This window comes from Canis aureus, chromosome 19 (genome assembly GCF_053574225.1).
Source record: "Canis aureus isolate CA01 chromosome 19, VMU_Caureus_v.1.0, whole genome shotgun sequence".
In the NCBI taxonomy this organism is placed as follows: Eukaryota; Metazoa; Chordata; class Mammalia; order Carnivora; family Canidae; genus Canis; species Canis aureus.
In genome coordinates this window covers 50,308,746-50,328,652 of record NC_135629.1, presented here as the reverse complement: position 1 = coordinate 50,328,652, position 19,907 = coordinate 50,308,746, and the positions used below count along the sequence as shown (strand labels likewise).

Genomic DNA, 19,907 nt, shown 5'->3' with positions numbered 1-19,907 from the left:
CCTCCAGAGGAATAGTTCTCAGTCTTAGCATGCATGAGCCACCTGAAAGGCTCGCTAACACACAGGTGCCTGGGCCTCACCTGATTCTGATTCAGCAGGCCTGGGGTGGGGCCGAGAATCTGCATTTCTCCCTAAATTCCCAGGTGATGCTGGTCAGGTGACCCACTTTGAGATCCATTGATCTAAAGCCTAAAGGAGTAAATTCCTAACCTCTTTGAGAATGTGAAGTTACAGATCATCTTTGCAGAAAAAAATATGCATACAAAAGTTTTACAATTTGCAAAAGGGTTCCCAGGCACCACCCCTATGCTCATCCTCGGACCACAGCATGAGGCCCTAACTGAGAAGAACCAAATCAGTAAAGGCCAAGGCCAACGGACACACCATTCAGAGGAGATGCAAAGGGCAGAAGGAGGATGCCTGGTTAGCGGTATTTCTGGCAGAGAGAAGAGACCGCCAAGTGAACATGAAGGAGAAGTCACAGGGCCTGATGGGATAGCATGACTCCGGGAGGCAGGAAGACTGGTTGTAGCTCAGCCTCAAGAACCAACGCTGGAGCGGCCAGGCCTGCGTCTTCATCTAACAGATGAAAGTGAAGAGCTATCCCAGTCTCCAGGTTCCTTCTAGCTTTTAACTCATGAGGTTTTAAGGCACCACAAAATCACAAGACCTTGAGATTTTTAAAACCTCAACTTGTACCCCAACCAGAGCTGAGATATCCTAGCCTGGTTGGAAGTAGCTTCCAGAAACTAAATGTTGTAAATCAGTGGTTTTCAATCTCTGGCCATGTCCGGCTGGGATTGGCTTTATCGAGTGTGATTAATGATTTAGGTCCTCCTGAGGGGAAACGGGATCTGAGGACTAGAAGGAGGCACAGGGCACTGTGTGGGAGCAAGGGCTACCTGGAAGGCCACGTGTCTCAGCCCCTTGGGGGAGGCCCAACCTCAGGATCGCCTGGAGTAAAGGAGTGAGGCTGTGATCGATTGAGACTGTCCTGTTTCCTGCCCTGATGGAAGAACAAGATAGGCAGATAGGTACCAGATAGGCTGTAGACATGGGGGCAGGCAGCTGCCACTTGCATTAGAGCATTCTGCTCCCCACCCCTAGCAGAGCTGGAATCCTCTTTCCTCTGGCCTACGTTTTTGCCTGTTTCTAAAGGGACACCTGGCACAAAGGGTATCCAGCCCAGGACACAAACAGGGATAAGCAGGCCCTGCTTGCTTTTGTCAGGGGACCATTGAGTGGGCAGGAAAGAGCAAGTCAAGGGAACCATTTGGAGGGACAGTGTCACACCTAGGTGCTACTGGTCTTTAGAGGTAAAGGGTGGTGGCCGTTCTGGTGGACCAGCCAGAGTTTGGAAGGGTGTGGCCTGCACGGGTCAGGCATGGGACTCAATGGTTTTATTTTTATTTATTTATTTATTTATTTATTTATTTATTTATTTATTTATTTATTTTTAAAGATTTTATTTATTTATTCATGAGAGACACAGAGAGAGGCAGAGACATAGGCAGAGAGAGAAGCAGGCTCCATGCAGGGAGCCTGATGTGAGACTTGATCCTGGGACTCCAGGATCACACCCCGAGCTGAAGGCAGACACTCAACCAGAGCCACCCAGACATCCCAGGGCTCAATGGTTTTAAAGTACAGCGGGATGGACTAGTTAGTTCAGCTCAGTCAGTGGGACTTGAATACTGCATGCCTGGCCATAGCAAGGTGGCAGTCCCTGGGCTTGTTGGGGAGCCTCGAAGGCAGCCTGCTTCAAAGGCTACAGTGGCAGTCTAGGAGCATCCTAGAAAAAAAAAGGCAGAGAGAGATGGATGGTGATTTAGGGTATCTGGCTGGTTACACATTGGTGATGGTGTTTTCTGAGCAGAACTTAAAGGGTGTGGGAAAGGGTGTTGTAGACAGAGGGTTCTGCAGTGAGCACATGTGCAGCCCCAACTGCTTAGGCTGTGTTCTAGAAACCCTGGTTGGTTTGCAGTGGGAAGTACTCGGGAGGAGGTGAATGTAGGGGCATGAGTGGTGGAAGACCCCATCTGGGCTCCACCAGAGGAGTCTTGAATGCCCAACTGGGAAGCTTGTATTTTATGTTACATGCAGTCAGAGCTGTGGAAGGGGAGGGGAGAAGCCTGAGCACCTTTGAATTTGGAGAAGAGGGTTGGGCTGAGCCTGCTGGAAAAAATCCACAGGATTCCCAGAGTGAGACAGACATGGTTATGAATTTCAGGCCTCACCAGTTACAGCTGGGGGAGTTTGGATAAATCACTTAGCTGCACAGAGTCTCAGTTTCCTCAGCTGTGAAAGGGGGAGAATAGAGTTTCCCTTGTATCAGGGTTTCCCAGAGGTGCTATTAAACTTTGGATTGTTGAGCCTTCCTCCTGGGGGCCATCTCATGCGTTGCAGGGTATGTAGCAGCATCCCAGCCTCCACCCCTCAAATGCCAGCAGCAGCGCCTGAAGTGGTGCTACCCAAAATGGCTCCAGACATTGCTAATGCCCCCTGCCGGAGCAGAATCCACCCCACCAGCCCCACCACCAGCGAAAACTGCTGCCTTATAGAGTCAGAGGATTGGACACAACGTGAGTCAAGTACCTGGTACACTGAGCTAAGGAATGTGCTGTTAGCATAGGGGAGACCCCTTGGGAGTCTCATTGTCCTAGCCCAGGTGGAACCAGTGAGGATAGAAGTTGGGCTGACTGAAGACATCAGGGGGTGGACTCTGCAGAGTTTGCCTACCAACAGAAGCAGCAGTAGCACAGGAGCCTCCCAAAGCCTTGCACCTGAGTGGCTGGGTGGCAGAGCTCTGCCCCTCGGGAGAGGGGACCATTTAGGACTAAGCTCTGGCCCATCCACCCTGAGCCCAGGCTGTAGGTGGTCATCGAGGGCACTGCCCACAGCAGTGGGAGATATGTGCTCAGAGCCCCAGGGAGGCCTCTCTAGCAGAGCCATGGCTGCCAGAGGCCAGGGACCTCTGCCCCTCCCTGTGGTGCCTACATTCCCTGAATCCCAAAGGCTGATGCACACAAGGCACGCACGGGGCTTGGGGAGGAAACTTGAGTTTGAGGCACGAGAGGGAATAAAGCCGAGGAATGGATCTGGCAGCTGATCCCAGGCTTCCAAGACTTCCAAGGGCACTGTACAGGGAAGTCCTCTCGAAGAGCCTCGTGGGAACTAGCAGCGATGGATTTTCCTCTTGGGCTGTTCTGTAGAGAATTGGCCGGCACCCTACGATCCTCAGGCTGCCGGAGCCAAGGGCGAGACCCCCGGCACCTGGTGTCTCCCCAGGCCATGATGTGGGATAGACGCTGAAGGGTCTGTTGCCCTTGGTTGGGTCAGCTGGCCCTACCCCAGGGGCCCACAGAGGGAGGCATGCGTGTGTTTTCCAGGGACAGTAGGGGGTGAGCTGGTGCATCTTACCTGCTGAGGGAGAAGGTCTTCAAGAGCATGAGAGCTCTAGGTGCAGCTGCTTATATGGCTAGGTGGCATGTTTTGGTACCTAAAACATGTTACCTAAGAAATAACAAACCACTCGTCGGACACCCCCTTTCGTCCCTCCCACAACTTCAAAAGAGGACCACCAAAAAAAAAAAAAAAGAGAGAAACACCTGAGAGACCAAATAGAAGCCTCACACCCTCACCCACCCTGTGTCCCGGAGGAGAGGACCCCATCCTGCATCTTCTACCGGGAGCGCCCGCTCTCAGGAGCGAGCTGGCGTGGCCGCGCAGGGGAGCGTGTGTCTGTGTGTGATGTGCCTTCATGCGTCACTCTATTTATGTTGTTCGCAGCCCAACGGTAGCGGCCAGGGCAAAGTCCCGGGGTCATTTTTGCTACCGCCGCCGCCTCCAGTGGCCAGACCTGTGCCCCTTCCTATGCCTGATTCCAAATCCACCAGCACTGCCCCAGACGGCGCCGCCTTGACTCCTCCATCACCTTGTAAGTGGACGATGAAACCGAAACCACAACGCCCAGCATCCCTGGCCCATCCAAACAGTCTCCACAGCAAAAAGAAAAACCCTTACCCCGCCCACCGCCAAAGCCCCCCAACCCAGAGCGCCATGGAGCCTCCCACCCGGACAAGAGCAGAGCTGAGCCCCCTAATCGAGACCTCCTGGGCCTCAATTGCACCAGCCAGCACCCCACGAGCCCCCCTGCCCACCCGCTGCTCCCAGCCGGGGGGCCCCTGGCCCAGGCCCCTCCCGAGGGCGGGAGGGGGAGCACAGTGGGGCACGCAGGCCAAGGGTGCTGGCCAGGGTGGGAGGGGGGTGGGGAGGCGCAGCCATGCCATCTTCATGCCTGATTGCTGTTTTTTTCATTTTTCGTTTTTTTGTTTTTTGATTTTTGTTGTTTCGTTGTGCCCTGCTACACCAAAAAAATTAAATGTGACCACAAGGCGACGCCACCACCATCCCCTTTTGGCCTTGCCCCCTCACCTCCATTCCGGGGCCCTTGGGCCTCTAACTGTACAGAAGGCCGGCCCCTGACCTCCTCTCCTTCAATATCACATTTGGTTTCTCGTTGTTCCTCTTTTTTTTTTTTTTTTTTTCTCCTTCCTCCTCCCATCCCTCTCCCTTCCCCAGGTTGAATGTTCCAAGGACAAGGGAGGGCTCTGGGCCTCGGCTTACTTCATCTCTTTCTCTCTGTCTCTCTGTCTCTCTCTCTCTCTCTCTTAACCAATGACAAATTTTGTCAAAGGGAAAAGAAAAATCTGAGTTGAGAGGCCCAAGGTAGACCCGACGTGTGAAGGACAGGAGAGGTGGAGGGTGGGCGGCGTGCCGTCTGCGGGCAGGGGGGTGGGCAGCGCTTTGGGCGCTCTGGGGGCTGGCAGGCTACAGGCCAGGACTTCCTGGCCAGCAGTGGGAGGGGCGGCCCATCTCACTTTTCTCCGTCTCGCGCTCTCTGTTGCCTTCTTTCTCATAGTTTGAGTTCTTTTCCCCTCTCCATCCTCTTCATGCCATCTTCCCATCTGCATCCGCCATAAGACACGAAGTCATGGTCATGGTCATTGGAGGTGGGCAGGGTGGGGGAGGAGGCGCCAGGCTGCAGGGGGCTGTGGGGCACCCTGGACAGAATCTGGCAAGCACGCAGTCCCTGGGGTTTGTCTGGTAGTGGGTGTGTGTGTGGGGATCCCCGGCAGCCTGTGACACTCTTGTCCCTTCTGGGGACATCCTCCCTGTTGGGGGTGCAGGACCCCTTCCCCCCGCATTGGGCTCCAGCCAGAAAACCTGAGAAGAGCTCAGGGGTGTTTGGCTGCCTGTTTGCCCCCTCAGGCTCTAGAACAACTGCTCCCAACTGCACCCAAGCCTTAGGACTCTGCCAGGCCCTCCAGCCTCCTCCTCCTCCTCCTCTTGTGCTTTGGCCCATTTCAGGCCCTGGGAACCGCAGGACCACAGGATCTGGCTCATCTATCAGAGGAGGAGAAGGCCTGCTGGGCCTGAGCCTTGCCACCGTGGGGCCAGAGCTGGCAGCCAGCTCCTCTCTCTGGCCCTGTCCCACCCAACTCCGCCCTCTGTTGAGCCCCTTCAGGTTCCCTGTGCCATCAGCCCCATTCTTGGGACTGCCTGGTGTGCTTAAATGATGCAGCACCCAACTAGCTGCCCTGGTTGGAGAGGTGGCCTGGCTCAGTCGGCCTTCCCAGAGCAGGGTGGGGCCAGTCGTCAGAGCTCCCACCCTCCCACCCTACCACCCTCCCAGGCTCCCTCTTTCCAGACCCAAGAGAGTCCGGGGGAAAGCAAGGGTGCCTTGCTTCAGTGAGGGCTAACCTCAGTCCTGCTCAGTGCCTGGCTTGGAGACATGACAAGGTCTGTGGGACCTCCGCTAAAGCCTCCAGGGCCCCTGTCTCACCCCGGACCAGGAAAGAGGACACCTGGCTGAGGTGGAATGCTAGGGGTGGGGGACAGTGTGTGCTCCCGGTCAGTGAGAGGATGATGGGACCCCTCTGGCCTGTCCTTCCCACTGCCAGCATGGTCTAAGCCCTGGCAGCATGGTCTAATCCAGTCTCTCCCTCTCTCAGCAGCCCCGAAGGGCAGTGTCTGGGCAGGCCCCAAGGCCTCACGGGGTCTCTCCCTCTCTTCCCTGCTCCCCACAGCATTCGCAACGACAGGCGCCTCCTCTGCCAACCGGTTTGTCAGCATCGGACCCCGGGACGGCAACTTTCTGAACATCCCACAGCAGTCTCAGGTAGGAGGCCCCACCCACGATGAGGATGTGGGCATGGGGGGACAGGCAGGGGCGGGGGCATGGTGAGCATTAGGGAAGAGGCTGGTTCCTTGGGGCCAATCCGGGAGAAGGGGCTAGGGCAGGGCTGGAGAGCCCAGGCTTTTGCAAGCCCAGCTGAGCCTGCCTCCCCAGGCAGCCCCCAGGTCCCCTGGCTAATCAGCTAATTGGATAATTAGCTCTGACAGCCCCGGCCCTGGGGAAGGCGGCCAAAGACCTGAGGCTAGAGGCGCTCTGGGCCAGGCCTGGTGGTAGCCCGAGGCCCCATCAGGAAGAGGACAGCGTCTGCCTGTTGCTCTCCTCCCGCTCCAGCTGGAAGCCCTGGCCCCCAGCCCTCCCTTCTTCCTTGGCTTTGGGTGGGCTGGGCAAGGGGTGGAGGGACAGGGCCGTCCTGGTGGGCTGTGTGCCCAGAGACTCTGGCACCCAGGGTAGGGCAGGGCCTGTTGCCACCCTGGAGGCCCCTCCCTCAAGTCCCCATGAATCCTGTTAGAGGGGAGGCTGGGCTGCCGGAACCTCCAGTCCAGCTCTCGCCTGTCCCTAGTTTGCACAAGGGAAACTCCAGCCCTCCTGCTGGAATCCCCTGGATCCGGCTTTGTACAGGCATCTGTGCACACACACGCATGGGGGCCCCCTCCTCCCTGTGCCTGTTCCCCAGAGGCTGGCAATAGCCCACAGAGCCCCGGGCTGTGGGGTGCAGGGAGGACCCACCTCAGGAGCGGAGCAGAGGCAACTTTTATAGCTCCAGGCTTCTCGGAAAAGAACATGCAAATATCTTTCTCTTTTGCACATTTTACAAAAACACCACCCCTTCAGCCCAAGGCCTGGAGGCTCTAGAAGCCCCAGGAAATCCACCTCAGCCCAGAGCCCCAGGGCCACCTCTTTCAGCTCAGGCTCCTTTACTGCTCTGAGGCCCGAGTCCAGAGAAAGTTGGTGGATGGAAGTTTTGTGTGTGTGGTTTGAGGTTTTGTTTTTTTTCCCTTTTCCTTTCCCTCCCTCAGAAAAAAAAAAAAAAAAAAAAAGCCAAAAAACTTTGTCAAACTTCAAACTTCAGAGCTCCCTAGTGGCAAGGAGGGGAGGGGAGGGGAACTTCAACCCCTCCAGCTTCCCACCCCCTTTCCCCAGAGTCACGTCTGACCCGTCTGGTTTCCAGGAGCAACCAGACATGATGTAACACCCAGATGAACTTGAACTTGGGGGTGTTGAGAAGAAAAACAATGGCTCCGAGCAGGGGCTGGAGCCAGCCCCCTCCGCTGCTCTGTGCCAGGGAGGCCGAGAGAGTCCTGCTGGCAGAGGGCGGGAGGGGGTGCCAGAGGAAGGGACAGCAGGCGGCCTCCCCTCCTGGCTCTGGGCTGGCACCATCGCTCTCGCCCTCCCTCCCTCCCTCCGCCCCAGCCGCCTATAGCTCTGCGTTGCTTGCTCACTCTTGGGGACCACTGCCACGAGTCCTCCCCCGCTTACCCTGTTTCCGCCTCGCCTCCATGTGCTTTCCCTTCTCCACTTTCTCTGCTCACTTTGCTTAAACTTTGGGGCCAAGGCAGAGTTGGAGGCAAGTTCAGGAAACGGTTTTTCTCCCCCTTGTTTTTGCAAGGGGCCTGAGCCCCGAGCCCCAGCAGGCAGGTGTGTCTGGGGGTGATGGTGGGGGAGACTGTAGCCGGACAAGCCCAGTGCAGCCGAGAGCCCTTGGGCCTGGGGGCAGGCAGGCGGCTGCAGCGGGCGCAGGGGGTACAGTGGGGGGCGGTTTCCACAGTAACCAGTGACTTTAGCTGATCTCTGGAGCACCAGATGGAGAGAGAACAATAGAATGAGGGAAGAAAAGAGAATTTTAGCAATTTTGTCATTCCCTGGGCAGCGCTTTTTACTTAGTTTTAATCAATTTTGGACCTGGCTCAGGAAGCAGAAAGGGTGAGCAGAAAAAGCCACTTTGTGCTGGGCAGCAGATGCCCCTCCCTTTCCTGGGACCTGTGGGGGAGACACTAGGGAGCTATCCTGGAACCACCTTTGTCCCTAACTCCAGGCCTTGAACTGAGTCTTCCTCCCCTGGGAGGGGGGCTCCCCAATCTGAGGACTGGTGGTTGTTCCCCTGCCATGCCACTCGGGGGGACATCAAGGGGACCAGCCTGGTGCATTGGCTCAGTCTGACAAAGATAGAGGGGCCAAGCAGGCCTCCAGGTCCTGGTTGTTCCCTGCCTCCTTTCCCTCACAGGGAGGGTGAGGGCTCACATGGCCGTGGTATAAGGGTTCCTGTGTAGACTCCCCTTGGGAAAAGGGGTTCCAGAGAACACCAAGGCCTGAGACTGCAGTAATAGGGGCTCAGCTCACCCAGGCAGCTTTCTCCTCCTCGGGCTAGGACTGGAAGCCCAGGGGCTGGCTGCTGACTCAGCCTTTGCCCCACTCAGGGGGTGCCTTGGGCCTGGGTCCCCCCCCCATGCGGTGCCAAGTATCCCATGAGCCTCCCTTTGGCCTTTAGTCAGTTGATGGGGTTGGACTTTGGGCAGTTCCTCCAGGAGCCCCGCCACAGGAGGGCAGCTCTCCTCTGCATGTTGTCCAGGAGGTTTAGTGTCTCTGCCCACCCAATAAACGCCAGCAGCTCCCCAGCCATGGTGGCAACTCCAAACCCCCATTGTTCTAAATGCCCTCCATCTGCACCATCCAATGGGGCCCGCGCTGGCTACATGCAGCTGTTGAAGTTTAAATTAAATAACTAGAGAAAACCTGAGTCCCTCAGTCACACTAGCTACATTTCAATTGCTTAGAAGCCACGTGCAGCTGGTGGCTACCACATTGGATAGAGCAGAGAATGTTTCCGTTGTTGAAGGTTATAGGTGATCTTCCAGGTCCTTTGTGACACTAAAACTCAATGTCTTCATCTCCCAATAGATGACAGCCTGTGGTCCCAGACCAGAGCCAGAGGGACGGGTCCGGCCTACAGGCATAGTCTGTGTTCCTGAAACAAGTGGTTTTAAACACGGACAACTTTCACATACCATTCTGTCTGGACTTTTGGCGCCTTTTGAAAAGCTGGCTGCCCCAGCTGCCCCAGGCCCTCACTCTAATGCGGAGTGAGCAGGCCACATGTAGCAGTTCGGAGAACAGACTCTGAACTGTCCCCTGGGTTTGAGTCCTGGCTGGGCCATGCCGTCAGACTGTGTGGCCTCAGGCAGGCCAGCCATCCTCTCTTCACTTGGCTTCTCTCTGGGGCTGGAACAAGGGTAGAATGGGATACTACTAAGTGCATGCTCTGTAGTTAGCTCTGCGTGGCTTCTGCAGATCGGCCTCTGTGACCCAAAGCCTGGGAGAGACCCTGAAATACATTTTTAGACCCCTTTTTTGCCCCAGAGGGCACTACCAGGCCTACTACTCAGGTACTGTAGACCATAGAGAACACTTCCTTCCCAACCTTACCCCCCGCTTCCCCCGCTGCCCTTTGACCGCAAGGTGGGGCAAGAGTCTGATGGAGGGCTTTGCAGGCAGCCCAGCCTCTGGGTCAGGTGTATTTTGTGATGAGCAGCCACCAAGACTTGTTTGTGGGAAGGTGGCTCCCCCTGCTGGCACCCTGAGGGAAGTGACTCCTGCCCCAGGGAGCCCCCTCGCCAGGTGCCCTGAGGGTAGAGGATCAGGCAATGTGGGCTATGGCCCCCTCCCCCAGGCCACGTACTGCTAGGGACTGAAGCCATGTGGTGTGTCCCCCCCCCCACCCCCCCGCCTCCCCAGCTTTTCAGCCTGTGGGACCTTGGCTGGGGAATACAGACGGGAATTTCTGCTTTTAATCCAAAGAGACAGAAAGAAAACTCAGCAAGAAGCTGGGCCACCCCCACCCCACTCCCAAAACCCCTCTGGGGACAAAAGCTCCAGCCTGGCATCCTCCCCACCCTCCAGGACCCATACAAAAACCTAAACAATTGGAAACATGGCCAGATCCCAGGTCTGTGCCTGTGCCAGCTCCAGCCATGGGGGTCCCACCCGCTGGGCACAGTGCCCACGGGAAGGCCAGCTGGACCCTAGCACTGGGGGGCAGGGTCTCTTGGGGGCGGCAAGATTCCCATAAGAGGTACAGACAGAATGGGGATGTACCTCTTGGTGGGGTGTTGGTGTCCTTGGCTGTGCTGGAGGTGGGCCCTCCAGGGGCCTTGGCCACTGGCCTGCACTCAGCAGGCCAGGTGGGATGGAGAAGAGACTTGCCCCTGTTGTTCTCAATACCACCTCTTTTTGTCCCATTTCAGTCCTGGTTCCTCTGATAAGATCGACAAAAGAAATGACAAAATGTAAAGAAGAGGTTCCTCAAACGGGGGGAGAAGAAATTTTGAGACGTGGAAAAATCCCCCAGCCCAGCCCCACCGAAAAGCAAAAATTAAACGTCGTCAGCCACTCAGCCCTTCTCTCCTCCAGCCCGGGGAGCCCTGCAGGCCCCCAGAAGCAGCCCAGTTCTCGGAGAGCCCTCAGAAGAGGTCTCGGTGGAGCTGTGCACCAGCAGCCAAGCAGAAAGAAACATGCAAAACGGACTCTGTTAAGTAGAGGACAGAAAGAAAGAAAGGATGCAGCAGAACTGCCTTTCTCCCCTCCCTACCCCGCCCCGACCTTCCGGGGAAGGAACAAAATCAACCCGACAAAGCAACCAGCACAGTTCTAAAGGGGCCTGTCCTACACCCTCACCCTTCCTAGGGGAACCCCACCCTCGACTCGGCCGAAGCTTCACTAGGGAGCTCGGAGGACAAGCTTGTACAAATGATGGGGTGCAGATCCAGAGGGTTCTCCCTCCAGACTCCGCCCCCTCCCTGCCTGTCTCCCCCTCCTCCCCTCCCTTGCCCCCCTAGTCCCCACTGCCTTGGCCTCTGGCTTCTTCCCCCCAGCTGCTCTGGACTAGGTGAGGCCCATGGCTTCCAGGTCTCCCTGCCCTACCTTCGGGCTAGAAGCCCCCCTCCACCCTGGGGGTCAGGGAGCATCCCCTGGAGCTAGTTTCTTGCTCCTGGAATGGAGGGTGTTGTCACCCCACCCTGAGTTTCGGGGGTAGTTTCAGGGCCTCAGACCCCTCTGTACAGTCCATAGGAAAAAGTCGGAATGCTACGACAGCCCGTCCCAGCCTGGGACAGGCCCCCTCTTCCCTTTCTCTGCAGGCTGGGAAAATCACTCTCTCGCCATGCCACAAGTGAGGGGAGGTGGGCCCCAGGTCACCCCCACACCCCAGCCCCCGCATGCAGGTGCCCTCGCTCCGCCCCACCGGTCCCTGCCCCTGCCCCTCACACAGACAGCCCTGCTGTGGCCGGGCCGGAGAGTGGAGCAGAAAGGGGACCCCGGAGCCGAGCGAGGAGGACGAGGCAGCCGCCGCTGCCACTGGCTAAGCTGCCACCTGCGCTAGGTAGGCGTCCTGCTCGCCGACTTTCAGTTCCTTTGGAGGGTGTCGGGTGTTGTCCTTTTTCAAAAGTGTTTTGGAGCTTTCTCTGTCCCCTCCCCCCCCAACCCCACTTTCTCCACCACATGGGCCTCCTGGCCACTTCTCTCTGGATTTCAGCTGTAATGTCTTTACTCTTTATTTAGGGGTGGGGCATTCATTGTTTGGGTCTTTTGCCGTTGCAATTGGGAACTCCTCCTCCATTTGAGCAACTTGGGAACAATTTGGTAACACACCACAGGAAGTAGCTCTCCTCCCTCCCCCTGCAGCCCCTTCCTCCCCCCAAGGGATGGTTGGGGGCCTGTCCAGAGGGTTTTCCGAAGCCCCCTGGGAGGGAGGGAAGCAAGAGCATGCCCAGCCCCCCTCCGGGGTGTGACTTGGCCCCTCTGGCTTGTCTTTCTGTGCCTTACTCCCTGCTCCCTGCATCTCCCTTCCTAGGCCCCCTTCTCGAGTCCTTGTGCCTCTCTCTCTCTCTCTTTCTTAACTGTATGAAAACACAAAGCACAGGTCAGGATCCTCTGAAAGTCAGTCAACCCAACATTGCACCATAGGGGTGGGTTGTGGGCTTTATTTATTGTGAATCTAGTTTGTGAGGCTGTGGCCCCAGCAGGGAGGGAGGGACGGAGGGGAGGGAGCTGGCTGGGGAGGCGAGGAGGGCCCTTACCTGGGGCCAAAGGGGCCAGCGTTCGTTGCCTCCTCCTCAACTGGAAGCCACTAGGTGGCTGGCCCCAGGAGTGGCTTTTGTTGGAAGTTGAGCGAAGGCCCTCCCCCAACCGCGTGCAGCCCTCGGGGAAGACCGGGACTGAGAAGCAGGGGACAGGGGATCCCGCGGGAGCCTGGGTGGGGGGGGCGTGGGGAGTAGGGCGGGGGGGTGGGGGGCCGGGTGGGCCGGGCGTGACGCGCGGTCAAAGTGCAATGATTTTTCAGTTTGGTTGGCTAAACAGGGTCAGAGCTGAGAGGGGAGCGGAAGGGACCCCCTGCCCGGCCGCACGCGCCCCTTCCCTCGAAGACAATCGGGGCCGCGGGCGCGGTGGGCCCGCGGGAGCCGGGGTCTGCGGGGCGCCCGCCCGGGCGAGGTCGGAAGCTGCAGGCCAGCTGGGCCGGGGCGGGAGCACGCCCGGCGGGGCTGCCCGGGCGGGCAGGGGGGTGGGGGCCGCTCCTTTCCTAAGTGGCGTTGTGAGGGGCAGGCGAGGGGCGACGAGGGCGACAGGAGATGTGGGGACGTGTTAGAAGAGAAAAAAAACCCACAAAAAATATATATGGGGGAAATGAACTTTTTTTTTTCATTGAACCAAGTGCAATGCATCAGAGAGTTTTCCTATCTTTGTATGTTAAGAGATTGTTAAGAAAAATTCTATTTTTGTTGTAATGTCCTCGCGGCTCTGGGGACGCTAAAAGAACTGGGCCTGCCCCGCCCTGCGCGGGGATAACGAAAGCTGAGTGTTTTTTCCTTTTTTTTTTTTTTTTGTTCGTTTTCAGTTTTTTTTTTTTTTTTAAGTCGTTTTCCTGCGTTGACGAGGATGATCTGGGGTTTTTATTTGTTTCGTCGTTCGTTCTCGGTTTCGGTGGGAGGGCTGAAGGAAACGTTCACATTTTAGAGTTAAAAAAAAAACACCTCGACATTAAAAAAAAACACAAGATCAAAAAGGAAAAGGACGAGAGAAAATTATTTTTAAGATAATTCAACATAAAAACCCTGGTGCTTCTTACATTATAAAGTACGTTTAAAAAAAAACCCACAAACTATTATACATAAGTTTATGAATCAATTAAATATCCTGCACTTGTTAGGAACACGCATATCCCTTCTTTGTTGAGTTTAACGGAACGGGACAGCGGCATACGCCCGGCGGCTGGGCTGCTCTGGCCGCGGGTCTCCCCGGGCGCCCCCTCCCCAGGGCCCAGCGCCCCCTCCTCGCCCCATCCCCGTCCGGGCACGGGGGCGCGGCGGGGGGGTCCCCAGCCCCTCCCCCGCAGAGGTCAATGCCAACGAACAAACGTCCCCTCCCTCCCTCCCTCTCCGCCCCGAGCGCCCTTCTTTGAGCCAGACGCCAACTTGACCCTCACCAGCATTATCAGGAGCGCGCTCAGCAAGTTGGTAGTTACCCCCCCTCTTTCCCCGGCGCCCCCGACTCAACATCACTCCTCCCATCCCTACCCCTACCCCCGTCACCCACCGGGGAGCACGAGGAAGGCTCGAAGCTCCAGGACAGGACCAGCCAAGCTGACAGGTCGATTCGCCCAGGCCCGCGCCCGCACGCACGCACGCACACGGCCCCGCACACAGCCCCCCCCCCCCCGCAACCAGCCCCGTCGACTGCCTTACACACCCGCCCCCGCGCTGGCCGGCCGACCTAGTGCCTTGTTCTCACCCCCGTGCTGGCGGAGCGGACGCCGCGCTCTGGGTCCCAGAGGGGCCGGGTGGCTCAGACGACCCACCATTTCCTCCCCCCGACCGTGCTGAACGGACCCCCCACACGAGAGAAAATAAAGGAGCAATAAAGTCACGAGAAATTTCGTCCCCCAATCGAGAGCCCGAGGGGCACCCCAGCCCCGCCTCTGCTCCCCCCACCCACCCACCCTCGGGGCGCCCCCCTCCCCCCAAGCCAGCCTGGGCCAGCCCCGCTTCGGCCCCTCCCGGGAGATCCGTGCGCCCGACCAGCACCAGCATCGCGGACCGCAAAGGCCGCCCGTCCCGTCAAACAAGTTTCTTCTTAGGCTAAGAAACGCAGTATATACGAGTATCTCTATATATAGTACTAATGGATTTGGTGTGCTTCCCCCTTAGCGTCCCCCGTCCCTCCGCTCCTCCTCCTTCAGCCTGGTCTCCCCCTCTCTCTGCCCTCCACCCCCGTCTCTGCACTGAGATACATAAGAAACAAGGGTAGTTTACTGTCTGTTTTGTTTTCTGGGTTTTCAGTGTCCTAGCGGAATGCAAGTAGGCAGCCAGCCCGTATGTTCCCTCTCCGCCCCGCCCCGCCCCGCCCCGCCCCCGTCACTGCGCTTCTGTTATACCATCTTTGCCTGACTCTCTCCGGCTTCTCCATTGAATGGCTAATGTGTATGTGAAATAAAGAAATAAAGAAAAACAAAAGTAAGAGCGCCCGAGCCTTCGCTAACGCCGCCGTGCGGGACCGGTTCGAGATCCGTGGGGTGAGTGGCGGCGGGGACCCCGCGCCTCTCCCGACGCCCCTGGCGCGCCGCGGCCGCGGTCCAGGGGCGTCTATCCCTGGGTCTCCAGGAGGGGGCGCCGCTGAGAAGGGCCAAGACTCCCCGGTCCCTCCCCACCTCTCCCGCTGGCCCCAGCCCGCAAAAAAGAGGCACCACGTTAGTCCGATGACCAGGCTGCCATGTTGGTCCCCGGCCCCCGGCCCCGGGAGGGAGATGCGGGAAAGGCCATTTCCAGCGGGCGCCGGGTGATATAGATATAAAGGTCTGCAAGACCCCTGGGGGCGACAGCCGCCCTTCCGGACCCCGGGGCCCTTCTCCCCGTTGGGGACGTCCTCACTGGTCCCTCTTGGGGCAGTTCGCTCCAGAGCAGGCGCAGGGCATCGGCTGCCCTTTCCCCGACCGCCCTGGGCGGAGTTCCCGGTGCTCCTCGGCTCAGAGGCAACGCCGCGGAGGTCACCGCACCTCAGGGCTCACGGCCGCTCGTTCCGTCTTGATGGGCCGGGCCGCCCCGTCGGGGCTGCCGTCGGGGCCGGCCGGGGGCGCGGGCTGCGAGCGCACCGCGGCCTCGGCCCTGCGACAAGGCCCGCGGCGGGAGCCGTCGTGTGGGGCTCGGGGCGCCGGCCGTTTGCGGGGCCCGGGCGGGGCGGGGCCTGCGGCCAGAGCGGCCGCCTGGTCGCGCAGCAGCCGCACCAGGAAGCCGATGTATTTCATGGCCAAGCGGAGCACCTCGTTCTTGCTCAGCTTCCGGTCGGGCGGGTGCGTTGGCAGCAGCTTCCTGAGCTCTGCGAAGGCACCATTCACGTTCTGCTGCCGCCAGCGCTCCCGGCTGTTGGTGAACACACGCCGGGCCACCTTCTGGGGCTGGTGCCCTGCGAACAGGAGGGGTCGGGTTGGCGCCGGGGCCCAGGGGGCGCCCCCTCCTGCCCTGCTTCGGGCACCCAGGACCCTCGTGGGCGCTTCCACACAGGCGGTGGGCTGGGGCTTTCTCCACCGAGCGAGCGATCCACAAGTAGGATCCATGTGTAGGTCCCCCGCTGCTCGCTGCTCGTTAGCAACCGGCTTCCCCGCTCCCTCCCCTTCGACAAGGACCATCACAGGCCAAGGCTTCGGACAACCGAGATCTTCCGTATCTCTGACTGCCCACACCTTTCTGTCAGTGGCTGAGATGCCTAGGGAAATGTTTCCCGTGGCCGTCAGTCTGGGGAGCTGTCCCATGGTCCTCATTCCGAGTGTGCCCCTGAATGTGCCTGGAGATGCACGTGGGTCTGAGAGGTTCCGTAGGTGTGACCGCGGTCCCCCGTCTGTGTCTTGGGTGAACTCTGGCATAGTTAAATGGCTGTGGTTGTGTACAATCGTTGCCAGGTGGTTGTGGTTGTGTGGCTGTGGTTCTGTGGCTGACTCTTGTGTGGCCGTGGTCCTAAGTGGCTGTGGTTGTGTGGCTGTCTCTTGTGTGGTTGTTGTCCTGTTTCCTGCACGGCTGTGCATTCTATTGGAGCTGTCATTCTGTGGCCCCCACGCCATGGCACATTTGCCATGAACTCTTTGTGGCTTGTTGGGTGGCTGTGGTCATGTGGGCCTGGCCAGGGGTCTGTGGTTTTGCACAGGGGTATAACCTGAGTACGGAGTCCCTGTGGGGGCTGTCCTGTATATGTCTGTGTGCACCTGTAGCACCTTTTCCTGTGCAGACGTGAGTCCCAGCAGAGATGGCTATGCACACACCAACCCATACTCACCCTCGGCCAGCTCCAGCTCACAGTGGCTCGGTCTCCGCTTCAGCCGGCTGCTAGGGAAGATGCCAAAAGGTCCTGCTGGCCCAATGTAGAGGCTGTAAGGGGTCGTGGGTCACTAACGCCTTGTGGGCAAGGACCCCTGGCCCTGGATTCCCCCCAGGCCCCAGCTCCCCACTGACCTGTTGAGGAAAGGGTGAGGGTGATAATGCAGGGCCAGGGGCGGTGGGGCGGTTCCCAGGGTAGAGAGCTGCAGCAGCGGGGGCCGCAGGGCACTCAGCTCCGTGGTGGCCACGGCTGCCCCTGGGGGCCTGGTGTGGCCCAGGCTGATCACTGGCACACCAGGAGGCAGCCTGGGGGGTGAGGAGCTTTGGTGGCCAACCTCCTTCACTTTCGGGGGCCCAGGCGAGGCGGGCTTGGGGGGCAGAGCAGGCACTGGGCTGGGGGCACACACCATTTCAGCCTTCTCAGTCATGGTGGGGCCCACCTCTGCCTGGGCCTGGGGCGGGCACATGGACCCCAAGGGGGTGCTCACCTGTGGGAGGGAAGGAAGCCAGTGGGGAGGGAGAAATCAGATGCCATGCACATCCCTTAGCCCAACACCGCCCTCAGATGATGGAAAGGGTGGGGAGATGGTGGGGTGGTGGGCAAAGGCAGGTGACTCAGAAACCACCGGGACATGCGAGGGGAATCTGCACAAGGGCAGGAGGTACCCAGTGAGTCTCGGCAGCACTGAGCTTGGCGGTGCCATCTCTGAGCTGTTTGTGATTCACGAGGGGCCTCAGTTGCCCAGCTTCTGATAAAATTTCCTTTATTACAGAATCCCTTCTCACCTGGAGCCTGGAGAGAGGGGGAAGGAAGGAACCCATGAAGGATCCCATTGCCCCTAGGATGACCCTATAATTCTCAGATCTGATCCTGAGACACCCCCTTATTGATACCATGTGACCTTAGAGTTCCTCTACAATTGACTCTGACCCTTCACTGATTCCTCCCCCAGCTGACCATGTGGGCCCTCAGCTATGACCCTGGGGCTCTCTTCTCATTGCCCATGTCACACCCTGAAAGTCCTCCATTATCGCTCCATTGACTCCCACCCCCTTATGAACCCTGTAACCCCACTGCCGACACTATGATCAAAAATGCCAATCCAGGATCCCCAAACCCTGACCCCACTGATCAGTACATAGTCATGTCCCAATTCTTCTCTGGCCCTCCCTGGTGTCCCCCAAACCTCATTTCCTACCCGCATCAGCATCCACTCCTTTGCATCTCTGCTTAGACGGTTTGGCTCCATGGCTTGCAGTGTCCCAGCAACTTCTGGGACTCCTGGCCTCTCTGCCCTGTCATCCCTACCTAGGCTCTGGAGAAGCTGGCCTGGACTCTCCCTTAGTGGGTACCCCCTGACGAATGAATGAATGAATGAATGAATGAATGAACAAATGAATGAATGTAGGCCTTCCCAGGATCCCCCACCTTCAGGCAACTCCCCTCTTACCCCGGCGCTGGTCCTGCTGTCCGGTGAGTGCCCTGGCTCTGTCCTTCAGGGCTCCAGGCCGGGTTCCGTGGCCCCAATCGGATGCGGCCTCGGCGGCGGTCGGGGCCGCCGGGAGCTTGCCGCCCCCTCCCGGCAGCAGCGTCGGGGCCGCGCCTCTTCCCGGGCTCCCAAAGGCCGCGGCGACGGCGGCGTGGATCCCTCGAGGGAAAGTGAGCTGCTCCTGGCCGGCCCGCCCTCTCCCCGCCCCCGGCGGCCCAGTTTCCTCCCTCTCACCCCCGGCCGCGCCGGAGGATGCTGGACCGGCACAGATAAGGGCCTGGCCGACTGGCCGCGCCTGATAAGGAGCCGGGCTGACCCCGGAGGAAACCGGCGGGCGGGGATCTCTGAGCGCGGGCCCCGCGGCCCCGCCCCCGGCCGGCGACGGACCGAGCCTTCACCCCTCAGGGCCTCACCTTCCGTCCCCCCAGGCGCTGGAGTGGCTCCGGGCCTCGGAGGACCCCGACCAATGCACGGCTGGGAGTGACAGACCCGGATGCACGCAGAGGGGAAACTGAGGCAGGGAAGCAGCAGCTTCCCGTATCGCTTGGGTTTCACCTCTGGCTTTGAACACCCCCCTGCCCAAGTGTTGGCGCTGGTGGGGGTGGAGAGTCCTTTCCGGCAGTGCTGGGGCCTCGTGACCCGGGCCCCCTCTTGCTCCTCCTCTCCTCACCCAGTTTGGTTCCTCTTTTTACACCACCCCTCCCTCCGGGACTCTGCACCACCCCCACCGCAGGCTGAGGCCCTGGAGGGAAGGCCATTCTTACAGGCAGCCCTTAGGTGTCCAGCCTGGGCCAGCGTCCTGGGCCCCCCTGGGCCTGCTGTCCTTACCACCTTTTCAGGCCCAGGATGGAGGATGAGAGCTAGTGCCACAACTGGGAGGGACTCCCAGGGTGCCAGGGCTAGCAGCACCTTACAAGAGGTGCTCCCCTCCTGTCCCTAGGATGTGGATCCTCTAGGCCACAGGACCACACAGCCCCAACTTGGTGGTCTCTGGCCCTCATCCCACATCACAGGCCACTTTGGGGGTGGAGGGGACCATGGTGATAAAGAGGTGTTGGGCGAGTGTCTGGGGTGCTGGTGGCGCTCAGCCCCGAGCCAGAGCCTCACAAGAGAGGGGCTGCAGGAAGAGATTGGTAGCTGGACCAGACTCTACCTTTCTCTAGTGCCCTCCCACCTGGGTCAGTCGTGCTTTGCCTCGGGTGTATCTATCTGGGGACAGCAGGGGCCACCGCCTCCCAGGACTCCGGTGAAGCCCAGGAGCAGCCGACCACCAGCCGTCCCACTGCCCCAGGGAAGCAGGGGTTCGGCTCGCAGCACATCAGTTACCTGATGTTCCCTACAAGCTAGGTTCTCGGATTAGGTTCATTTCACAGGTGGGGATGCAGCGGAGAAAGGTGTTTGGGAGGTGGGGGTGGGGACGCTAGGCCTCTCCGTTAAGGTCGCTCAGCCTCCGTCCCGGAGGGGAGGGGAAGCGCAGGCCCGCCAGCGCCTCAGTGCGCTCGCCCGAGGGGCCGCGGAGCAGGAAGCACCTGGTCTGGAGCGGATGCACCAGGCGCCTGGTTCCGGCCCGGCTTCCGCCACCGAGGCCCCGCGGGGAGCTCGGCCAGGGAACCCAGGCGGCGACGCGAGGCCGGGTAGGGGTTGGGTGACTGGGGAGCCCGTCTGCGACGGCGCGCACGCCGACAGGGGGTGTGGGTGTGCGCGTTGGGGCGGGGGAAGGGGTTAAGGCCCCGCGGGCACGAGCACACGGCCGCCGCCCCGTGGTCGCGCCGGGAACTGCAGGCACCCGCAGCCGGGGGGCGGGGGGGTGGGGGGGCAGAGCCCCGAGCTGCAAGGGGACAGAACACCGCGGAGCCAGAGAGGGTCAGA

The 19,907-nt window shown here is 59.4% G+C and overlaps 2 protein-coding genes across 21 annotated transcripts in view; one reads left to right on the top strand and one right to left on the bottom strand.

The window, feature by feature from the left end:
• The window catches only part of NFIX (nuclear factor I X), a 99,464-nt gene extending 84,763 nt beyond the window's left edge, over nucleotides 1–14,701 (top strand). For 9 of the 18 annotated variants that reach the window (XM_077859726.1, XM_077859731.1, XM_077859727.1 and 6 more), the window contains 3 exons: nucleotides 3,790–3,937; nucleotides 6,015–6,181; nucleotides 10,438–14,701. In XM_077859726.1, the coding sequence (XP_077715852.1) occupies nucleotides 3,790–3,937; nucleotides 6,015–6,181; nucleotides 10,438–10,452 (330 nt within the window). In that variant the 3' untranslated portion in view covers nucleotides 10,453–14,701. The remainder of the gene's footprint in view (nucleotides 1–3,789; nucleotides 3,938–6,014; nucleotides 6,182–10,437) is intronic. The other 9 variants (XM_077859720.1, XM_077859730.1, XM_077859735.1 and 6 more) reach the window with 3 other exon arrangements.
• LYL1 (LYL1 basic helix-loop-helix family member) lies at nucleotides 13,253–18,705 on the bottom strand. 3 transcript variants are annotated; one of them, XM_077859744.1, is made up of 6 exons: nucleotides 18,000–18,705; nucleotides 17,748–17,904; nucleotides 17,215–17,341; nucleotides 16,684–17,036; nucleotides 16,508–16,599; nucleotides 13,253–15,643 (listed from the first exon to the last, which is right to left on the bottom strand). In XM_077859744.1, the coding sequence occupies exons 4-6, from the start codon at nucleotides 17,013–17,015 to the stop codon at nucleotides 15,228–15,230; spliced, it is 840 nt and encodes a 279-aa protein (XP_077715870.1). In that variant the 5' UTR covers nucleotides 17,016–17,036; nucleotides 17,215–17,341; nucleotides 17,748–17,904; nucleotides 18,000–18,705; the 3' UTR covers nucleotides 13,253–15,227. The 3 variants fall into 3 exon arrangements, with proteins under 3 accessions (XP_077715870.1, XP_077715869.1, XP_077715868.1); XM_077859743.1 differs by lacking the exon at nucleotides 17,748–17,904; XM_077859742.1 differs by lacking the exons at nucleotides 17,215–17,341; nucleotides 17,748–17,904 and having other exon boundaries at nucleotides 18,000–18,696.
• Nucleotides 18,706–19,907: the final 1,202 nt, after the last annotated feature.